Source organism: Dromiciops gliroides, chromosome 2, assembly GCF_019393635.1.
Source record: "Dromiciops gliroides isolate mDroGli1 chromosome 2, mDroGli1.pri, whole genome shotgun sequence".
NCBI classification, from domain to species: Eukaryota; Metazoa; Chordata; class Mammalia; order Microbiotheria; family Microbiotheriidae; genus Dromiciops; species Dromiciops gliroides.
This window is the reverse complement of record NC_057862.1, coordinates 416,580,972-416,594,733: the sequence shown is the minus strand read 5'-3', so window position 1 is coordinate 416,594,733 and position 13,762 is coordinate 416,580,972. Positions and strand designations below refer to the sequence as shown.

At 36.6% G+C, this 13,762-nt stretch overlaps 1 protein-coding gene and 1 non-coding gene across 2 annotated transcripts in view; one reads left to right on the top strand and one right to left on the bottom strand.

Moving 5' to 3' along the window:
- The window catches only part of SLC7A9 (solute carrier family 7 member 9), a 54,914-nt gene that overhangs the window by 16,258 nt on the left and 24,894 nt on the right, over nt 1-13,762 (top strand). Inside the window, exon 5 of the mRNA XM_043988048.1 lies at nt 664-763. Within this exon, the coding sequence (XP_043843983.1) occupies nt 664-763 (100 nt within the window). The remainder of the gene's footprint in view (nt 1-663; nt 764-13,762) is intronic.
- On the bottom strand, nt 6,265-6,371 carry LOC122744798. Its single transcript, XR_006355142.1, has one exon. It is a non-coding gene; the product is annotated as a U6 spliceosomal RNA (small nuclear RNA).

The window sequence follows — 13,762 nt, the reverse complement described above, 5'->3', positions numbered from 1 at the left end:
GTGATTTGCCCAGGGTCACACAGCTAGTAAGTGTCAAGTATCTGAGGCTGGATTTAAACTCAGGTACTCCTGAATCCAGGGCTGGTGCTTTTTCCACTGCGCCACCTAGCTGCCCCGTTTTTCATTACATCTTGATGACCTTTTTATTTTATCATTTTTGTTCAATATTTTATTTTTCTACATTACATATAAAAACAATTTTTAACATTAATTTTTTAATTGTTGAGCTCCAAATTCTCTCCCTCCTTCCTTCCCCACTGCCATCATTAAGAAGACAAACAATTTTATATAGGTTATACATGGGTAGTCAAGCAAACATTTCCGTATTAGTCATACTGTGAAAGAGAACATAGACCAAAAAAACTCAAGAAAAATAAAGTATAAAGAGTATGCTTCTATCTGTATTCAGACACTATCAGTTCTTTCTTTTGGAATGGATAGTATTTTTCATAAGTCCTTCAGAGTTGTCTTGGATCATTGTATTCCTGAGAATGGCTAAGTCATTCACAGATGATCATCTTATAATGTTGCTGTTACTGTGTACAGTGTTCTCCTTGTTCTACTAATTTTACTTTGCATCAGTTCATGTAAGTCTTTCCAGGTTTTTCTGAGAGTGTCCTGCTCATCATTTCTTATAGCACAATATCTATGGTTTTATTTCAGGGAAAACAAGCAATTTTGAAAATTCCTTTGATGATGCCACTATCTCTGTGGGTTCCATAAGTCTGGCGTTTTATAATGGACTCTGGGCATATGATGGATGGTAAGTTACTGTCTACCATAGAGGTAGGAAACACTACTACCCACAATAATCTGTACTCTCAAAAGTAAGCAAAAATCATCTAAAAATCTTGTGATTTGTTTCTCTTTTAATCATTCTAGTACTAGATTCTCCCAGAGGGTTTGGCATGACCCCAACTCAAACTTGGACATTATGTCATGTATCAATTGTAGGTTTTCCTTAAATAAGCAGTTAAAAGGTAGAATTCTTCATCTTTTCAGGTTTTTACTAAAGAATAAAAAATTATAAATTAAGTTGAAGCTACATTTATTGCTTGAGCCAAACAGTGTTGGCTATCTAGCTAATTGTGTTCTCTGTTCTCTGATTTCTTGTATTGAAAACTGTATATAAGAGGGCTTCAGATAATACATTTCTGTTCCCCCATCCTTTAATGCAAAGAAACAAGTTTTTCTTTGAGCGTGTCAATAAACCAACAAGTATTTATTAGGACATTCTATGTGCTAAGCATTGTGGATACAAAAAAAAAATAATTAAAACAATCTCTGTCCTCAAGGAACTTGCATATTATAAGATAATAGCATTCCCACATACAAATATATACAATTTAATTTTGAGAAGGTGGCTAGTAGTTTGGGGTTGTGACATTTAACGTGTGGTCGCCTATTCCTGTCCCAAGTATAGGGAAAATTAGCTAGGGTTTCTAATATATTTGTTACTTATAAATTAGAAGCTTTAGCACCCATTTTGGGGCATTAAGCATTTATTAAAGCATACCAAATATTAGTAAAAAGAGAACAATTGGCTCAGAAAGTTAAGAAAGGGCTTATCTAGCCTAGAGTTCCAGCCTGGCCTGGTTCTTCCTCAAGTCCTCCTCCACACGCTTGTTCAAGAGCCAAACTGAGAGTTGTTTTCTCTGAGTCCAGAGGAGAGGCTGGCCTTCCACCCTGCTTCAAGCTAATTGGCTAGCATCACCCAAATCCATTGGTTCACTGGATCTGAGGGTGGTCCTATGTTGAGGTCAGAGTCCACAGCTTTTGAGAAGAAACCCTCTTGAGGGTTTTTTTTCATAGGCAGGTATGGTTTCAGTCAAGTTAACTCCAAGTGAGTCAATCAGCAGAGTCAGTCAATCCAATCAATGCAAATCAATCCCCTCAAGCTGGGGCCTTTGGGCATTCCAAAACCCATTATTTTCTCACGGGGTGGGAAGGGAGTTAGGAAAAGCCTTTGTACAACTCTTGAACTAAGCTTTGGAAAAGACCGGAGATTCTAGGGGCCTGAGGGGAAGAGGGAGTGCCCCCCATCTTGGAGATGGGCAGTGGCTAGTCATATGTGAATGCAACTTGTCCTCAGTTTGACTGAACTAAAGAGTGTATTAAGGGCAATAATGTCTAATAAGTCTGGAAAGGTATGAACCAGGTTGTGAAGGGAGTTCAATGATAATGATGATGATGATGATAAAGAAAAGAAAAAGGGTTTTTTCTGAGCAAGAAAGTGAAACTTAGACCTATTAATTAGGAATATCATTTTGGCAGCCTTGATGGATTAGACAGGAGAGAAACTGGAAGCAGGGAGACTAATTATGAGGGTATTGCAATAGTCCATTCAAGAGGTGATGAGGACCACAGCTCGTATGAGTGGAAAGAATGGAAAGGATAAAAAAGATGTTGTAGAGGTAAAATCAATAAGGCATGGCAACTCACTGGAATTGGGCAGCGGGGAGGACAAGCAATAGTGAGGTGTTGAGAACAAAGCTTTTAGACCAGGCTTATGAACAGATGGCAGTGTTTTTCACAGAAATAGAAAAGAAGGGAAGAGAAGTGAGTTTTTGAGAAAAGGTAGTTAGTTCTGTTTGGGACAAGTTGAGTTATATGTCTCCAGGACATGCCATTTGAATTGTCCAGAGGGAGAGGGTGATATAAGAGTAGAGAGTGATGAGGACTGGATACATAGATCTGGGAGTTTTCTGCATAGATATGATAACGTAAAACCCATAGGAACTGATGTAGTCACCTAGAGAATATATAGAAAGAAGAGAAAAGGATCCAGGACAGAATCTTGTGGTATACCTAAAATTGGGAGATATCCTATGAATGATTATGTCATAAAGGAGAATGAGAACTAAAAGAGAGCAACGTGGGGCAGCTAGGTGGCGCAGTGGATAGAGCACCGGCCCTGGATTCAGGAGTACCTGAGTTCAAATCCGGCATCAGACACTTAACACTTATTAGCTGTGTGACCCTGGGCAAGTCACTTAACCCCAGTTGCCTCACTAAAAAAAAAAAGAGAGAGAGAGAGAGAGCAACGTCCTGAAAATTAAGAGAAAAGAGAACTTAGAGGAGGAGGATCTACAGTGTTAAGGGCTGTAGAAAGGTTAAAAAAAGGATAATGACTGAGAAAAGGTCACAATATTTGGCAATTTCAAAATAACTGGGGAGGTGGGGAAGGAAAAAAGAAACAATCAGGATCTTTGGCCGAGCAGTTTCAAGTAAATTATGAAATTAAAAACCAAATTTCAAAAGGTTGAAAAGTAAGAGGAGAAGAAATAGGGGCAATAAGAATAGGTAGTTTTTTCAAGTTTAGCAGAGAAAGAGAGGAATGATGTAGGATCTTAGTTTGGGAGGATAATAGGGTCAAGGGAGGGGTTTTTTTGTGTTTTTTTGTTTGTTTTTTTTTTTTGCGGGCCAATGGGGGTTAAGTGACTTGCCCAAGGTCACACAGCTAGTAAGTGTCTGAGGCCGGATTTGAACTCAGGTACTCCTGAATCCAGGGCCGGTGCTTTATCCACTGTGCTACCTAGCTGCCCCCAAGGGAGGGTTTTTAACAGTGGGGGAGACTTGAGTGTGTTTGTAAACAGCAGGGAATTAGCTATTAAATGGTGAGAAATGGGAGGGATGGAGGGAGGGAAGGAGAGAGAGAGAGAGAGAGAGAGAGAGAGAGAGAGAGAGAGAGAGAGAGAGAGAGAGAGAAGAAGAAGAAGGAGGAGGAGGAGGAGTGAAGAGATAGTCTTTTTTTTAAAGTATTTTATTATTTTCCAGTTACATATAAGGATAGTTTTCAACATTTGTTTTCATAGAATTTTTAGTTCCAAATTTTTCTCACACCCTCCCTTCCCTCCCTCCTCCCCAAGATGGAAAATAGTCTGATATAGGTTATATATGTACAATGACATTAAACATTCTACATTAGTCATCTTGTGAAAGAAGAATCAGAGCACAAGGGAAAAAACTCAAAAAATAAGGGAAAAAAACAGTTCAAAAGTAGAAACAGTATGGTTCAATCTGTATTCATAATCCACAGTTCTTTTTTCTGGATGTTGAGAACATTTTCTATTATGAATTCTTTGAAACTGTTTTGTATCATTGCACTGCTGAGAAGAGCCAAGTCTATCACCATTGTTCATCACACAATGTTGCTGTTACTGTGTACAATGTTCTCCTGGTTCTGCTTCTCTCAGTCAGCATCAGTTCATGTAAGTCCTTCCAGGTTTCTCTGAATTCCTGCTCATCGTTTCTAACAGCACAATAGTATTCCATTAAATTCGTATACCACAACTTGTTTAGCCATTCCCCTGTTGATGGGCTTTTCCTCGATTTCCAATTCTTTGCCACCACAAAGAGAGCTGCTATAAATATTTTTGTACACGTGGGTCCTTTTCACTTTTCGATGGTCTCTTTGGGATACAGACCTAGCAGTGGTACCACTGGGTCAAAGGGTATGAATAGTTCCATAGCCCTTTGGGCATAGTTCCAAATTGCTCCCCAGAATGGTTGGATCAGTTCACAGCTCCACCAACAATGCATTAGTGTTCCAATTTTTCCACAGCTTCTCCAACATTTATTATTTTTTTTGTCATATTAGTCAATCTGATAGGTGTCAAGTGGTACCTCAGAGTTGTTTTAATTTGCATTTCTCTGATCAATAGTGATTTAGAGTATTTTTTCATATGGCAATAGCTTTGATTTCTTCATCTGAAAACTGCCTATTGACTATTTCTCAATTGGGGAATGACATATTCTTCTAAATTTGATTTAGTTCCTTGTATATTTTAGAAATGAGGCCTTTATCAGAAATACTGGCTGTAACAATTGTTTCCCAGCTTTCTGCTTCCCTTCTAATTTTGGCTGCATTGCTTCTGTTTGTACAAAACCTTTTTAATTTAATGTAATCAACGTCTTCCATCTTGCATTTCATAATATTCTCTATCTCTTGTTTGTACATAAATTGTTTTCCTCTCCATAGATCTGTGAGGCAAACTATTCCTTCCTCTCCTAATTTATCTATGGTATCATCCTTTATGTCTAAATCTTGAACTCATTTTGACCTTATTTTTGTATAAGGTGTAAGATGTTGGTCTAATTCCTTTAATTCCTTTTTCTTCTCTTATTGCTATAGCTAACATTTCTAGTACAATATTAAATAATAGAGGTGATAATGGACATCCCTGTTTCACCCCTGATCTTATTGGGAATGCCTCATAACGTATCCCTGTTACACATAATGTTTGCTGATGGTTTTAGGTAGATACTGCTTCTTATTTTAAGGAAAGCTCCACCTATTCCTATGCCTTCTAGTGTTTTTAATGGGAATGAGTGTTGTATTTTGTCAAATGCTTTCTCTGCATCTATTGAGATAATCATAGGATTTTGGTTAGTTTTGTTATTGATGTGGTTTATTATGTTGATAGTTTTTCTAATGTTGAACCAGCCTTGCATTCCTGGTATAAATCCCACCTGGTCATAGTGTATTATCCTGGTGATCATTTGCTGTAATCTCCTTGCTAATATCTTATTTAAGATTTTAGCATCGGGGCAGCTAGGTAGTGCAGTGGATAGAGCACTGGCCATGGAGTCAGGAGCACCTGAGTTCAAATCTGGCCTCAGACACTTGACACTTACTAGCTGTGTGACCTTGGGCAAGTCACTTAACCCCAACTGCCTCACTAAAAAAAAAAAAAAAAAGATTTTAGCATCAATATTCATTAGGGAAATTGGTCTGTAATTTTCTTTCTCTGTTTTGGCTCTGCCTGGTTTAGGTATCAACACCATATTTGTGTCATGAAATGAATTTGGTAGGACTCCTTCACCTATTTTTCCAAATAGTTTGTATAGTATTAGAATTAATTGTTCTTTAAATGTTTGGTAGAATTCACTTGTAAACTCATCTGGCCCTGGAGATTTTTTCTTAGGGAGTTCACTGATGGTTTATTCAATTTCTTTTTCTAAAATGGAACTATTATTTCCTCTTCAGTTAACCTGGGCAATTCGTATTTTTGTAAATATTCATCCATTTCATTTAGATTGTCAAATTTGTTGGCATACAGTTGGGCAAAATAGCTCCTAATTATTGCTTTAATTTCCAATTTATTGGTGGTAAATTCACCCCTTTCATTTTTTTTAATGTCTTTGGGCATTTTATGTAGTCAAGTAACAAGAAGCCTCTACAATATTTCACATACCAACTAGTGACTAGTAACAGCAATAAGCTATGCACCAAAAAAACAGCTAAGTAGTGAAATCACAACTAAAAATATGGAACACTTCACTAATTTGCGTGTCATCCTTGCACAGGGGCCATGTTAATTTTCTCTGTATCATTCCAATTTTAGTATATGTGCTGCCGAAGTGAGCACACCCCTTTCATTTTTTATAGTGGTAATTTGGTTTTCTTCTTTCTTTTTTAAATCAAATTAACTAAAGGTGTATCTATTTTATTGGTTTTTTCATAAAACCAGCTCTTAGTTTTATTGGTTAATTCTAGAGTTTTCTTGCTTTCAATTTTATTAATTTCTCTTTTGATTTTTCAGGATTTCTAATTTAGTATTTAATTGGGGATTTTTAATTTGTTCTTGTTTTAGCTTTTTTAGTTGCATGCCCAATGCATTGATCTCCTCTTTCTCTTTTTTATTCATGTAAGCATTTAGAGATAGAAAATTTCCCCTAAGCACTGCTTTGGCTGCATCCAGTAGGTTTTGGTATATTGTCTCATTATTGTCATTCTTTTGGATGAAGTTATTGATTCACTGTGGTGTGAAAATATTTTTGTCCTGACCTATTCTTCTGGGAGACCCATAATCCTTAGGTCGTCTCTGTGCCTTCTGTCTTCAAGTTCAGAATGTTCTGCTTGCATAGTGAATATAATTTATTTGAATGTTTTTTGCTTCTCTTCTTCTAGGTTGTCATTAAATTCTGTGTATTTGCATTCCCATTCTATTGTTCTCTCTTTTGTTTCTTTGGTGAGGCTTGCCATGGCAGATTCAAGTTTTCTTATCCTATTCATTATTTTTCCTGGGCACGACATAAATTCTGCTCCTAGAATTCCTACTTTTAAATCACTCAGGAACAATGTTTTGTGGTTCCATGTTTTCCTCAAATTCTACATGGTCCTCTGTCTATCAAGTGTTGGATAATTTTCCTTTATTTTGTAGTATTTATTCATAAATGCCTGAACTTGCTTAATAGAACTGAAGGCCACATTTCCTTCTATTGTTACTGGGCTTTTTTCTATTGATTTATCTGTTTATGTTCAAGGTTTTTAAGTTTTCTTCTTCCCCAAACCTTTGGTAATTTCATCACCCCCCCCCCACCTTATTTTCCTTATCAATCACTTCCTGACTCCTTTCCCTCTGATGGTGTTTTCCCTGGAGGCTGGATCTCAAAGCATCTAAGCCTCCTTCCTCACCAGGCAATTCACAGTTCAATAGCCTAGGTCTATGCTTCAGTTGATTTTTGTGGGGACAGAACTGGGCCTAGCTGGATGCTGTGCTCTATTCCTCAGCCTTAATAGAGTGTTATATAGCCCCACCACAGGCATAATGACCTGTCCTGGTAACCTGTTCCACTCTCTCTTTGCTCAGTTCTCTGGCCTGATACCAGCAGTTCAGAGCCTGTTTGCCCCAGGACAACCCTAACCCCAACTCATAGCTTTGTAGTGCTGATGTTTCTGGGTTGCAGCCCCCATCAAACTTTAGCTCCTGAAGGACTGCAGCCAAGCTGGCTATTGAGGACTGAGCAAACTTCTGCATCATAGAGGTGGGATATCTATAGTAATGCTAAGAGGAAAAGAGACACTGGGTTCTAGGAGTGGATTTTGATGAAAACCTGTGTCCTGTCCTTGGGTGTGCTAGTGTAGCTTTGCTGTCAGAATCCTAGGAGGTGGGAGAAGAGTTCTACATGAGCTCAGGGTCAGTAAGCATCAGGTCCTGGGTTTGGGCTCTTTTTTAAACCTTCTTTTGGATTCTGGGTGTCCTGGACCATGAAGACATCGGAAGTTGTTTTATGTTTGGTGCATAATTCTGTTTTGGAGAGATTTGAGAGATTGGGGGAATTGGAGAAAATGTCTAGTCCATGATTTTGTTAGTCATGTGAGCCAGAAGTCCAATCTATAGCATTTTAATTTAGCAAAAATTTATTATGCACCTAGCCATTGAGAATTTAATGAACTCAAGGATCTTAAACTCTATTGAGAGGAAAATAACATGTATACAGATAAGTATAATACAAGGTAATTTGAGGAGGGAGGAGGACTAGCATATTGGGGATCTCAGGGAAAGCTTGCTTGATGAATGACTTGAGACAGTGTGTCTTCCACCCTGGAAGCAGTGCCCCACTTTAACAAAGTTAAAAGCCAACACTTACTAGCTGTGCAACCCTGAACAATTCACTTAATTTTATTTGCCTCAGTTGAGCTAAAGAAGGAAATGAAAAACATCTCCAGATTCATTGCCAAGAAAACCCCAAATGGAGTCATGAAGAGTCAGACATGACTGAAAGGACTAACCATCAAAAGAGCAGAAATTCAAGTTCAGAGAATGGAAGAAGACCAGTTTGACTGGACTGCACAGTCCATGAAGGGGAATAATTTGGAAAAAGCTGGAAAGGTATGTTGAACACCATGTGGAAGATGGTGGAGTAGTAGGAAGAAATACAGCCCAGCTTACCCCTCCATAATGCTCCCACAAAGATCTAGAAAACACACCAAATCAAAAAAAAAATTTAAGTCCCAATGAATCATTTTTCCAGTCCAAGTCAGTACAGAGAGGCAGTTAGAGGTCTGAAGACACAAGGAATGAAATGTGGCCAAAGCACTCCTAGATGAGCATTTCAGTGCCCAGGGGACTGAAAGAGGACTAGGGCTAGGCATTGAGGCAGGAAGTGCTGGAAGAAGAAATAAGTCCAAGGGGCTCCCAAAACTGGCTTAGGGTATGGAAATGGGTGCTGATGACTCTGTCACTCACTACCCAGTTCTGGGTTACAGATCCAAGAGGACAAAGGAGGGATCCTGGGCCAGGAGTAGCAGAGAAGAGTGTCCAGGGATATTAGGCTTTGCTCTGAGCAAGGAAAAAATCCACAAGCAACAGCTGTACAACTTAGTCCGCAAGAGCTGAGTGGAGGCTCCCTTTGACCCTTTAGCCTAGTCTGAAAACTGCAGCTAATAACCCAGGCAAGACTCCTACACCAAAGGGGAATTTGCAGTTCTGTCACCCTGAACCTGTAAAGCTTCCCAGATGGCAGATGATGGCTGCATCTAGCAATGGTCTACTGGATAGTCATGTTACTCAGACCCAAACCTGGGTCAGGAACTTGCAGACCAAGCAGGAGGACAGGGAGCAAACTTCCCTGTTCAGATCACATCATTTCAGAAGTTCTGAAAATTTTCAGGTCCCCCAGCCCGAGCTGTCCCTGAGGTCCTGGAATAATATACACTCAATACCTAAAAAAGCAGCAGAAGGACCTAACAGAAAAAAAGTTCTATTCACGCATTCTCCCCAGAAATGTTCAGAGCCTGGCCTTAACATAAAGTTCAAAATCATAAAGTACATTGGAATAATGAAGAAAAGAAAAGAATCTTACCATAAAGAGTTTTTATTGTAACGGGGAATCCCAGACACAAATCCAGAAAAAGAGAATCAGTCAAAAACATCTACAAGCAAAGGCTCAAAAGAAAATACAACCTGGGGCAAAAGTACAACCAGAATTTTTGGAAAAGATAAAGAGCTAAAAATTATTTTAGAAACCAATTAGAGAAGTATAAAAAGGTAAACATGAGCATATAATTATAATGGAATAAACAATAACTTTTTATATTTTAATATGAGAAGATAATATGTGTATCTCCTAGACTCTACCATTATCAGAGGTCATAGAGGAAATCTAAGTAGAGGGCCTAGAAGTGGTTCTGTTATATTTCAATGATCTTAGCAGAAGAATGGAAAGGGAAGGGTAGAGAAGGGGAAGTAGAAGAAAAGTAGAGAAGGGTACTGGGGGAAGGAAGGGACAGGAAAGATAGGAGAAATTATCTCACATAATTGGGGTGCATAAGTAGAATATACAGCAAGGAGAAAGGGATAAGGGGGAGTGGTTGACATTGAACCTCCCTCTCATTTGAACTAGTCAAAGGAGGAAAGAATATACACTAACAGTTGGGCACAGAAAAGAGAAACAGGAAGGAAACGGTTTAAGGGAAAGGGAGAATTAAGAAGGGTAAACTAAGGGAGGGATTAATTGTAAGCAAAACAAACTCTTAAAGAAGAGGCAGGAAACAAAGAGACAGATTTATAAAAGAATAGGATAAAAGAAAATACATAATTAGCAGAAATAATCGTGAATATGTAAGGGAGAACTCACCAATAAAATGGAAGATAGCAGAAACAGTTAGAAACCAGAATTCAACAATATGTTGTTTACAAGAAGCACACTTGGAACAGAATAATGTACATGGAATTAATAAAAGGTACTGCATCAGAATCTTTAATGTTTCAGCTGAAGTAAAAAAGGCAGGAATAGCAATCATGATTTCAGAGAAAGAAACCGCAAAAATAGACCTAATCAAAAGATGTAAGCCAAGTAAGTATGTTTTGTTGAAAGGTCACATAGATAATGAATTATTATTAATACTAAACATACATGCACCAAATGGCATAGCATCTAAATTCTTAAAGGAAAATTTTAATAATTACAGGGAGAAATAGACAGTAAAACACCAATCATGGGAGACCTCAATCTATCTCTCTCAAACCTAGATAAATCTAATTTAAGTAGCAAACAAAAAAGAAATGAATGACCTGAACAGAATTTTAGAAAAGCTAGATAATATAAACCTCAGGAAAATATTGAATGGTAATAAAAAGAGTATATATATTCTCAGCTGTGACTGGCATCTTCATAAAAATTGATCATATATTAGGACATAACAACCTCAAAAATAAATACAGAAAAGTAGAAATATCAAAAACATATTTTAAAAGCACAATGTAACAAAATTAAAGTCAACAAAAAGCCTTTGAAGAAAAATTTTAAATCCTATAAAAGTCAATAATTTAACTAAAATAATGACAATAATGAAATAACACCAATTTGGGGGGGAGGGGAATATTGCCAAAATAGTACTAAAGGGAAAGTGTATATATCTAAACACTTTCACCAATAAAACAGAAATGACAACTCAACAAATTGAGTAGACACCTAAATAAAACTAGAAAAGTAATAAATGTAAGCCCTCAAATTAAACACCAATATAGAAATACTGAAAATCAAAGAAGAGATTAATGAGATTGAAAGCCCTAAACTATTGATTAATAAGTACAAGAATATGTTTTATTTTTTAAAAACAGTAAAGCAGATATGCCCTTAACCAACTTGATTTTAAAAAAAAGAAAGAAGAAAACAAAGTTATCAGATTACTATCAATGAAGAAGAAATAAAAGAAACCACTAGGAACTATTTCACCTTGTTATATGCTAATAAAACTAGTAATCTAAATAAAATGGATAAATATTTACAAAAATATAAATTGTCTAGATTAATAGATCAGGAAATTAAATATTTAAATAACCCTATCATAGAAAAAGAAATCGAGCAAGCCATAAGTAAAGTCCCAAAGAAAAAAACCTTGGGAGCAGATGCATTTTACAAGTAAATTCTACCAAACATTAAGTGAACAATTAATTCCTGAAAAAATAGGAAGCTGCGATCCTGCCAAATTCCTTTCATGATACAAATATTGTCTTGATACCTAAGCCCAAGAGAGTTGAAATGGAGAAAGAAAACTATAGATCAATATCCCTAATGAATATTGATGTGAAAATTTTAAATAAAACATTAGCAAGGATACTATAGCAGCATATCACAGATTATAAACTATAACCAGACTGGATTTTTAATAAGAATGGAGGAAATCTGTAATCATAATTGACCACAAGAATAACAAAAATCATACAATTATATCAATAGATGCAGAAAAAGTTTTTGACAAGATAATACCTATTACTGTTAAAACCACTAAAAATGCATAGGATAAATGGGGCTTTCACTGATATAAGTATTATGTACCTAAAACCAAGAACCAGCATTATCTTTTTTTTTTTTTTTTTTAGTGAGGCAATTGGGGTTAAGTGACTTGCCCAGGGTCACACAGCTAGTATATGTGAAGTGTCTGAGGCCGGATTTGAACTCAGGTACTCCTGAATCCAGGGCCAGTGCTTTATCCACTGCTCCACCTTAGCTGCCCCCCAGCATTATCTTTAATATAAAGATTTTTCAGTAAGATTAAGGGTAAAGAAAGGATTTTTTATCACTTTTGCTATTTAATATAGTGCTAGAAATGTGAGCTAAAGCATAAAGACAAGAAAAATAAATTTAGAGAAAGAAGAAACAAAATATCGCTTATTGCAGATGACATGAATGTGTACTCAAAGAATCCTAGAATTAACTAAAATCTAATTGAAATAATTACTAACTCTGGCAGAATTGCAAGATATAAAATAAGCCCATGCAAATAATCATTTCTGAATATTACCAACAAAATCCAGCAGAAGAAAGAAAGAGAAATTATATTTAAAATAGCTTGAAAGGGGCAGCTAGGTGGCGCAGTGGATAGAGCACTGGCTCTGGAGTCAGGAGGACCTGAGTTCAAATCCGGCTTCAGACAGTTGACACTTACTAGCTGTGTGACCCTGGGCAAATCACTTAACCCCAATTGCCTCACCAGAAACAAAAACAAACAAACAAATAAAATATCTTGAGAAATATAAAATACTTGAGACTCTACCTGCCAAGACACACAGAGGCACTATATGGAAATAGTTATAAAACACTCTTTATACAAAAAAAGATAGATCTAATTGACTGAGCCAATATAATAAAAATGACAGTACTAGTCCTAGCTAATTTTTTTGTTCAGTGCCATACCAATCAAACCACCAAAGTATTATTTTATAGAACTAGAAAGAAACAATAACAAAATTCATTTGGAGGAACAAAAGGTCAAGAATACCAAGGGAATTAATGAAAAAAAAGTGGGAAAGAAAGCGACTTAGCATACAAGATCTCAATCTATACTACAAAGCTGTAATCATCAAAACAATTTAGTAGTAGGTTAGAAATACAGAAGTTGATCAATGGAACAGATTGGGTACACAATATGTAGAAGTAAACATGAATGTAGCCTAGTGTTTGATAAACCCAAAGATCCCAGTTATTGAGGCAAGAACTCACTATTTGACAGTAATTATTAGGAACACTGGAAAACAATTTGGTAGAGATTAGTTACAGACAAACATCTCATACCATAAACAGAGACAAGCTCCAAATGGGTACATGATGTATATAGAAAGTGTGACATCATAAAAACTTAGAGTAGCATGGAAGAAATTACATGTGAGATCTATGGATAGGGGAAGAGTTCTTGACCAAACAAGAAACGAGAGATTCACAGGAAGTTGCATGATCAATTTTGATTACATAAAATTTAAAAGTTTGCACATAAACAAAACCAATGAAGCTAAAATGAGAAGAGAATCAGGTAAATGAGGCAGATATCTTTGAAGTAAATTTCTCTGATCAAAGTCTCATTTCTAAGATATATAGGAAACTGATTCAAATGTATAAGAATAAGAGCCATTCCCCCATTGATAAATGGCCCAAAGATATAAATGGGCAATTTTCAGGAGATAAAATTTAAGGTATCAAGAGCCATATGAAGAAATGCTATAAATCACTGATAAATGAAATGCAGATTAAAATA